Genomic DNA, 9,348 nt, shown 5'->3' with positions numbered 1-9,348 from the left:
AGCTTTTGTGAAGAGACCTTAACAGATTCCCACTCCCCATACATAACAGCAGGACACACACAAACTCCAAAAAGAAAAAGCATATTTGCTTCACCTTGACAATAGATAACTCCATTTCAGAAATACTTAGCAAGGCGCTCCTGTATAAGCTACCATTTACGCTACAATAATAAGCCCCAAAAGTAGGATGGCAATGGAAATGCAAGACGACAGTAAAAATAGCAGCATATAAAACATGGAGAAAATCCAAGAACAATTCCATCACTGACTGAATTAGCAAGTCAGTCTAGGAAAGGAGGAGTCCCTTACTTGGGCGGCACAGATGCTGTACTGCGTAAACATGGCCTCATACAGAGCCATTAGTCCACTCTGGCCAGCTGCTGCACAGGCTCGGGCCTCCAAGACTGGAATAGCCTGCAAAGATAAAGAACAGCTGTCAGGCAGTGACTTGAGCAGGTACTACCCAACGTTCAAGGGAAGGCGGGAGTGCCCCCAGCCGCTCACCATATCTTTTAGCTGACTCTGGCCTGAATGAAGGGCTTGCCTCACACTCTGAGAAAGCAAGATCTCATGACGCAACCGCTGCTTTCCAAAAGCTACAGCACCACTGGTGACAATCATCATCTCTCGGCCCTGATTTTGCAGCATTGACACCTGTAAGTACAGAACATAGGAAATAGGGCCCGGACTACGATCACTGCTAGCGTGACAGTTCTGCCTATCATACATAACCTTACGCTCACCAGTTCTTGCTGACACAAGTGTTTCGCTTTATCCATGATGCACAAAGCAAGGCAACCACTCTCTAAGATGCTCCTGCACACCTTAGCCACTTAGGAGCTATGCAAAGGACTGCATGCAATTTATAGCTTCTGCTAAACTTTCTTTTCACAATACCAGTTTTTATGACAGAGTCATGTTTGAATTTTCACAATACATATCACATGGTAACACTTCTATAAACCTCGCCCTCCACCTCCATTGCAGATAAGGAAAGTTAAGATATGAAAAAGCTGTAAAGTAGCAGCTGTACCTTCCACCAACCTTCTTATTCACCATCCATTCCCAAAGCTGCCATTATACAGTAACTTTGTATTCTAGAAGTGAAGAAGGTAGCTCTGATAGTACACCTTTTAATTACTTCTTCCTTACACTCATCTGGCTAGACTCCTTTCAAAGCTCTAAAGCTAAATGTCTTACATGAATTTAATTGATGATGTTAACTTTATTTCCCAGAGAAGACGTGTCCAATCACCCCCCAAATCACATAATTTCATTCTGGAGAACCAATCCATGAGTTGATCCCATTATTTTTTCTTACTAGGAATGAGGTTTCAAGCTTTCTCCTGGAGGAAATCTGCAAATGCTCAGGTAATCGAGAAGGGTCTACTCCTGCAGACTTCACAAACTTCAGTGCCACCTTCCCACTAGATCCAGCTAATGCCCCAGTCATGTCTTACCTAAAAATCTCACTGTGCAAATCTCTCCCTCTATACTGGGTCTGGCTCAGATGGAGTTAAGTTTCTTCATAGGGGCTCATACGGTGCTGTGTTTTGGATTTCAGGTCTAAAACAGTGCTGATAACATTCCGATGTTTTGCCTGTTGCTAAATAGTGCTTGCACAGCATCAAAGCCTTCTCTTTTTCCCATGCTGAGCAGCACTTGCACAGCATCAAGGCTTTCTTTTTCCCACTATGTCCCATCACAGCAGGTGGGCTAGGGGCTGGGCAGGAAGTTCGGGGAGGACACATTTGGGACAGCTGACATGAACCGGCCAAAGGGATATTCCATACCATATACGTCATGCTTAGTAATAAAACTGGGGTAGCAGAATAGGAAAGGGCAGAGGGTGGTCTTCCAAGGTGGCTGTCACTCGGGGACCAGCTGGGCAGTGGTCTGCTTGTGCGAGGTAGTGAGTGATTGCCTTAGCATCACTTGTTTCTTTTCCCCTTTCCTTCACTTATTAAGCTGTCTTTATTTCAACCCATGAGTTTTCCTATTTTTGCTCTTCCTATTTTCCTCCCAATCTGACTGGTGGTGGGTGGAGGTGTGGGGAGCGAACAAGCAGCTGTGTGGGTGCTTAGCTGCTGGTCAGGGTCAACCCACCACACCTTCAAACACCAATTTACTGAGTTACATAGTTTATGCTACCACAGCACAGGGGGATGAAAAAGGGAAAGGCCAACACATAGCTTTAAAGGGCCATCACTGTTTTATGAGTTTTTCTTAAGATTTTCTGTGCCATCCAACAACCACCGAATATCTGAAGTTAAAACAAACATTCCACTTCAGTCACAGAATTACCTGCTCTACAATAGATGCCAGCCTCCCAAGGGCCAAGCCACACTCATCCCCTCGAGTCACAACAGCACTACCCAGCTTCACTACAATCCGCTTTGCATGCTTCAGCTCACTGCGGTGTGCAAATGATTTTCCATGTGCACGGCTGAGTGGCACGGTGATAAATGGGATATTGCTCCAACAACGGATGGATTCATTCCTTAATCTTTGGTTATGGCGAGGGAGATCTGTGGTTAAAGAAAGAAAAAAAAAAAAAATGCAGTTTTAAGTGTTTCATTCGGCCTTTAAGCCCTTGGAGTCATGTAACATTTCCTCCCTTTCCAAGGCTAAAGTTCACAATACACACTTCTCAGTGACTGGGAATGAGAAGCTAGCTTTCAAGTCACCCAAATAAAGTGAGAACCAATAACATCTGAGCAGCACTAACCATCCCTAAGGTATATAAGGCAATATTCCATGTGTCACAGAGCTTTGACTCTGGGAATCTAGAAGACCAAACTGAAGGACACTGTAAAAAAGCCCATACAGCTCACATCAGAAGTAAAAGTACAAGTTTTAAAAACATTCTTCTTTGCCTTGCCTCATTAGATACAGCTAGAGAGTTTTCCTGTCTGTAGTAGCGCAGAAAGCTTGACTGTCAGGAAAGAAAAGAAACACAGCTTTTACAACATCTCTAAGTCAGGTATTTTTGCATGTTGCTCAAGTAGGGGCAGCAGAAGGGGGATGATGGACATACGAACTGCAAGTCACCCTCCTATAGGATAAATAGGCGTCGGAGGGAGAAGAGACAGTCACAGCATGACTTAGGTAAGATACAAGAATACATAAGGCTGGCACTTTGCCCAAGACAATGAGCTAGGGAATATTTCTCAGCAAAATCTTGGTTTTCAAAATGCCTGCAAAGCACAGCAGATTAAAGAGAATAGTGACTATTAAGGTACAATCACAAGGAACAGTCTAGATCCTTTCTAAAGAGGTGGACCCAAACACATAAAATCCCGAAGTTAAGCTGAAGGAATGAAGGCAGATGAAAGCACTTCCAACATCCTTCATATGAATTATTGCAAAGCCCCAGTGAATTGTGTCTGAAGAAGGAGTCGTGCAGATAAGAATACCTGCAGTCCAAGTGTGTCAACTGGATAATTAATATAATATGGATAAGCCATATTACTTGAAAAAAAAGAAAGAAACATTTCCTTATCCTCCGTCTAGTTCTTCTTGTATTACTATTCAGAAACTGCATTAAACCAGGTCAACTCTTAGACAGTCTCAAAAATACCAGTATAGCAAAAAAGAGGGAGAACACTTCTGATGTAATTACAGAAAAAATGGCTACCGACACTACACTAAAGTGCAACTCAGTCAAAAGATGGCACACATTCATGGAAAAATTATAGAGCAGATCATCCTGGATGCTATTGAAAGGCATTTAAAGAACAATGCAATCATCACACACAGACAATATGGGTTCACAAAGGGAAAGTCCTGTTTAACTAATTCAATATCCTTTTATGGTAAGGTCACCTGCCCAGTAGATGAAGGGAAGGTGGTGGATGTAGTTTTTTTGGATTTTAGTGAGGCTTTTGATACTGTTCCTCACAACACCCTTCTGGACAAGTTGTCCAACTGTGAGATGAGTGGGTTCACAGTGTGCTGGGTGAAGAACTGGCTGGACAGCAGGGCTCAAAGGGTTGTAGTGAATGGGACTACATCTGGCTACCGACTGGTCACCAGCCGTGTTCCTCAGGGCTCAGTCCTAGGGCCAGTGCTGTTCAATATTTTTATCAATGATCTGGATGCAGGAGTTGACTGCACCGCTAGCAAATTTGCTGATGATACTAAACTGGGAGGTGCTGTTGACTCTCTCAAGAGACAGGAGGCCTTGCAGAGGGATCTAGATAGATTGGAGAATTGGGCTATGATTAATGGGATGAAATTTAACAAGTTGAAAGCCGAATTCTGCACCTAGGATGGAGTAACGCCCAGCACAAGTATAAATTAGGAGAGGAGAGGCTGGAAAGCGGCCCTGCAGAAAGGGATCTGGGGGTGCTGGTCAACAGCAGGCTCAATAGGAGTCAGCAGTGTGCCCTGGCAGCCACGAGGGCAAACCGCATCCTGGGGTGCATCAAACACAGCACGGCCAGCCGGTCAAAAGAGGCGATTATCCCGATGTATTTAGCATTGGTGCGGCCTCACCTTGAGTACTGCGTGCAGTGCTGGGCCCCACAATTTAAAAAAGATGTGAAGGTCCTCGAAAGGGTCCAGAGGAGGGCAACAAAGCTGGTGACAGGGCTGGAAGGAATGTCCTTTGAGGAGCAGCTGAGGACTCCGAGTTTGTCTTGTTGGGAGAAAAGGAGGCCGAGGGGCGACCTCATTGCTCTCTGCAGCTTCCTGAGGAGGGGACGTGGAGAGGGGGGTGCTGATCTCTTCTCCCTGGGATCCAGGGACAGGACACATGGGAATGGTTCAAAGCCGTGCCAGGGGAGGTTCAGACTGGGCATTAGGAAACATTTCTTTACCGAGAGGGTGTTCAAGCACCGGAACAGGCTTCCTGGAGAGGGTTTAAGAGGCATTTGGACAATGTCCTTAATAACTTTTGATCAGCCCTGAAGTGGTTGGGCAGTTGGACTAGATGATCGTTGTAGGTCCCTTCCAACTGACCTATTCTATTCTACTCAGTGCTAACCAGTATCTCATCTGATAGATGAGATAGAGGCTTCTTCACAAATCAGTAAACTGAATCCTACGGCATGGTCAGAGTTATCCTATTTTATTTAATTTGTTCAGTGTCTCTAATTTTGATGCTCTATAATACAAAATAGATTCATTTATAACCTAAAGTGACTATTCTGGGCGTTACTTCTGCTGGAAAAAGGCAGGAATGAACACAGTGCTACAGAAAAGAGAAACTTGTCATTTAACAATGTTTTAAATAAATAAATCTTTTGTTCATTATACACACAGAAGAAGCTTAAATGATTAATCATAACTGAGGGCTGCACTAACACGTCATGCATATAAAAGTAGAAAATGGAATCTGGAGATGAGTTTCATTTGCCCCTCATTTTCATGAGGGAATACTTGTAAATGTAAGGAAGGCCTACAATACATACGAAAGAATAGGTGAAGGAGTCCTATTTAACTGTTCCTTCCATCATTATACATTACTATACAGTATTTGCCTATCCCACACAGTATGACCAGAAAGGAGTAAACCCAATTTCTTTCCAATTCTCCTGGCCACAGCTTCAGGGTTTAGAAGGTTCCAAGAAGGCAGCTGTTGAGGGATAACCAGGATCTGAACAGAAACCACTTTTTTTTTTTTTTCAGAAAAACAAGGAAAAAGACAATGGTTCTAGAACAAGCAGAGAATTTCATTCACCTCCACTAAAGTCCTAATTGCTAACCTTGCTCTATGACTGCATAAACCTATTTTTTTTAGTTATTTTAGACCGGACTGAGATGCGAAATCAGCTCCCATGTTACACATGCGTAACTTTTCTGGTGATGCAAGCCCATTAACTTGCTTCATATGCAATTACGGAGAAACTGATATAGCCATCCAGTCAACTTTTTGGACAAATAGGTTTCTAGGCATTCCAGTTTTTATATCCAGTACCTTGTCAACAGTTTCATCTCCTTAATAAAGAACGGGAAACGTATGAAAAAGACTTAAGTATTTGGCACTGCAGATACTTGTATGTAACCTGCATGAGGCTTGCTTCTCAGGAGTAAAGAAGCAGAATTTCAAAATACATATGAGCTGAACAGGATCACAACAGAAACTGTGGAGAACAAAAGAAAACTGTGATAAAACGCTCAATCCAGTTTTAGAATGCAACTGATGAAGTAACTAGAGTTGCTCCAATACTGGATACTATGAGTAGTTTACTGACTTTGGAAAACGTGGAATACTTAGAAATATTACAAATGCAGAACTCAACAGAGCTATAGCTCAGCAAAAACAAGTTTAGCATTTTCAAGATTTCAACATTTATTAATTCATATAAATATCAACAAAAGAGAACTGTTAACACACAGGCCAATGGGAAATTAATCTTGCATGCAACGGTAAACAGTTAATCTCTTGATCTAACAGAGTCTATCTATCCTTGCCTTCTCTATTTCCGCTAATCAAATAGCCAGTGAATGGTTCTCTCAAGTTAGGTTTTCAGGGAACAACTATTTAGAGGGCACCTATGTACTTACACTCATGTTTCTGGAAAGCATCTTTCCACTTTTATCTAATCTGAATAAATTTGAGCTTCACACTTTGCTTTACTCAAGACATCTGTGGGCTGAAAATGCAGATGGGGGAGCAGGCATAATCAGATCTTGTCTTCCAGGAATGTATGAGGTTGAAGTAAAGAACTTTTACAGTACCAGTACTTTCACAATGGACTATTTTCCTTGAAATGCACATCAGAATGAAAAATACACCCTCTCAGACATCCAGCTGAATATTATAAGGGAGAAAGTAACATTAAGAAAGTAGAGCTTCAACTGCGGCTCACTCCAGAGGTTTTAAGTGTTGAATGATGTTAATGAGGTGATTTTCCTTTCAACATAGGAAAGAGCATAGGCATGCCCAGACATATACTGACCAACATTATTAGAAATGTGTGCTTTCTCTCATACATACATAAACGGGAAATGGCTGCGATGGAATGTGGTGATAACACAAAGCACCATCCAGGGGAACGGACAAGAGGGCTCAGAGCAGCTCGACACAACATTTTGAGATGCCTTCTGCAAATCAAGGGTATCTGTAAGTCAAAAGGAAGGGAGGAGGGGGGAAAACTGGTTAAATATCAGTAAATTTCCATCTATATTTCTCTCCTCACCCGCCCCCAACCCTAACTCCTCTTTGTCCTGTACAATCTTAACACAATTTCCTTGTGCAAGAGACAGACAGCCCACTCTCCATTGTGCAAAATTCTCAGACTGTGACTTAGAAGAACTGAAGGCCACTGTTCCCTACCTGCTGGCAGAAGATCATTATTACAGATCAAGAACAAAACATGGTTCCCCAAGAAGGGAAAAGACTATTAGTGAGTGTATCTACAATGGAGAAAAGCCGTAACTTTGTCCACAGAGAAGCCTGGAAGGAAAAAAACACAAAAAAAAAAAAAAAAAAAAAGTAGAGAGGTTGTATCGTCCAGACTTCTCCATACACCCCACAACAGACCATCTGCTATACTTCTCGTGAATCTCAGCCCTATTCAATATAGAAGATATGCTGATTCACTTTTCCCTGAGCACTACCAAATGACAAGATGTTAACCATGATTACAAGTAAGGACACCAATTTCCAAGGTATTTTGCGTTAGTTTCCCTTGACTGAACTTGTAAACACTTAGGATTCTTGTAACTCAAAATCCACTAGAGCAAGTACCCAGCAAAGAAGGGATACACAATTAGCAATTTCCTGTGACAGGTCTAGTTGAAGTAATGCATCTAGTATCACAAAGGAAACAAAGGAGATTAACAAGAATCCAGTTCTTCCAGACAGTGCTTAAGCCATGAAACCTCTCCTTCCCCTTTTGCAAAATTTTGCTTCCTTTACTTGCTTTCAATCCACCCCTCTGCACCATTGGAATAGAGCAAACAACATTGCACAAGCTGTGGTAGGGAGAAGGAAAGGACAAGGAAAGCTCATACTAACCGCATTGGAAGACTGCTATTATAAATACCGTGACAATTGCAGCACCTGGCAGTTCTGGCATACGTGTACACGAACACTTGAAGTTGCTTCATTACCCTGCATCAGTGTATTGTTATTATACCTCATTATAATCTCTACTAAAATATACAGCTCTACATAAGACAAACCAGCCACCAGCAGATAATGGTTCTCCTGTTTTGTCTAGTAAAGATTACAAAGCATGGCATTTTAACAATATTAACCTGCAATGTCCCTCCAGTTCTGTATTTCATCTGAAATGGCAGTCTTGACCACTGCCAGGATGAGGCAGACAAAGGACTCGGAGCAGATGATACAACTGAGCAAGTGTCCAAGTTTTCTTCTCATAACAGAGCAAGCTTAAAGGAGCTGGTGAACAGTACCAGCTAGGCATTCCCTCTTTGAACTCTTACCAGGCACCTCATGTACCCGCCTCTGGGGGGCACAACAATTCCCACTGTTCATGGGTCTGGCTGTTTGACCCTTCCACCCTGAAGTTCACCCTGGCATCTACTGGCAACCATTACCTTCCCAGTAGGGTCTTAGTTGTGTCTCAGAGTTGTGCTCAGAGTCCAGCAGCTCCTGACAACCTGAACTGGCAGATGGCAGGTCCTTTATCCAGAGCCCCTGCCACCACAATTATCCTGAGTGGAACTGCTAGTTCCTCTTCAGCTCCCTTCACTGACCATCTCCCTCAGGGAACAGAATCAGGCACTCTACCTGAAGTTTCACCCCCAGACATTTCCTGTTACAACCTCTCCTGTCAGGCCTTTGACTCCCTCTACTGTAATAACCTTCACCTGGTGTTGCACTGTCACTAGAATACTAGCTAGATCAAGCTGTGTTGTCTCCTTCGCTGCTCCTACTGATCTGCCAGAGAACCACTTCACGTTCTCGCTACAGGGCTCCTGGCAACTAAGAGCAACCTTGTCCTTCTGGAAGACTGCCTCCTGCTTCCCTTTGCCAGAGACAACTTTGCTGAGGGTGAGCGGACAATAAGGAGTGAGAAGTGGCAGACAGTGTGAATCTTTTGAAGGAAAAGGATCAGAAAGAAATAGCACGTTTTTGAAACTAGCTTGTGAGAAAAGGCAAGGAGACTAAGTTAACAAGAAGACAGAAAGAGAAATTTTAAAGCAGCAGCAGCAACCATGAAGAAAAGAGAAAGAGATATGTGAAATGGGAATGATGCTGCCAGAAAGCACAGATAGAGCACAGGGCACGCTTTAAATTACAAGCTTTCTTTCAGGCTAGTCCGAGGCTGCAGAACAACTCCTTTCTCTCCTCTCACTCAATCAAGGATTTAAAGTTAACTTCAACCCTCATTTTCCATTCCACTCCCATTTCCACCATTTCCATACCTGGAA

At 43.0% G+C, this 9,348-nt stretch overlaps 1 protein-coding gene across 1 annotated transcript; it reads right to left on the bottom strand.

Moving 5' to 3' along the window:
• Positions 1-309: 309 nt before the first annotated feature.
• On the bottom strand, positions 310-7,063 carry LOC104079352 (delta-1-pyrroline-5-carboxylate synthase-like; the record flags this gene model as incomplete). Its single annotated transcript, XM_009581368.1, has 4 exons — positions 6,944-7,063; positions 2,305-2,528; positions 505-654; positions 310-414 (listed from the first exon to the last, which is right to left on the bottom strand). Coding segments are annotated over exons 1-4 (573 nt in total), but the record flags the coding sequence as incomplete, so codon positions are not given.
• Positions 7,064-9,348: the final 2,285 nt, after the last annotated feature.

The sequence above is a fragment of the Fulmarus glacialis genome, unplaced genomic scaffold (genome assembly GCF_000690835.1).
Source record: "Fulmarus glacialis isolate BGI_N327 unplaced genomic scaffold, ASM69083v1 scaffold44857, whole genome shotgun sequence".
NCBI classification, from domain to species: Eukaryota; Metazoa; Chordata; class Aves; order Procellariiformes; family Procellariidae; genus Fulmarus; species Fulmarus glacialis.
Note: the sequence above shows the minus strand (reverse complement) of the source record. Positions and strands in the feature narration are given on the sequence as shown.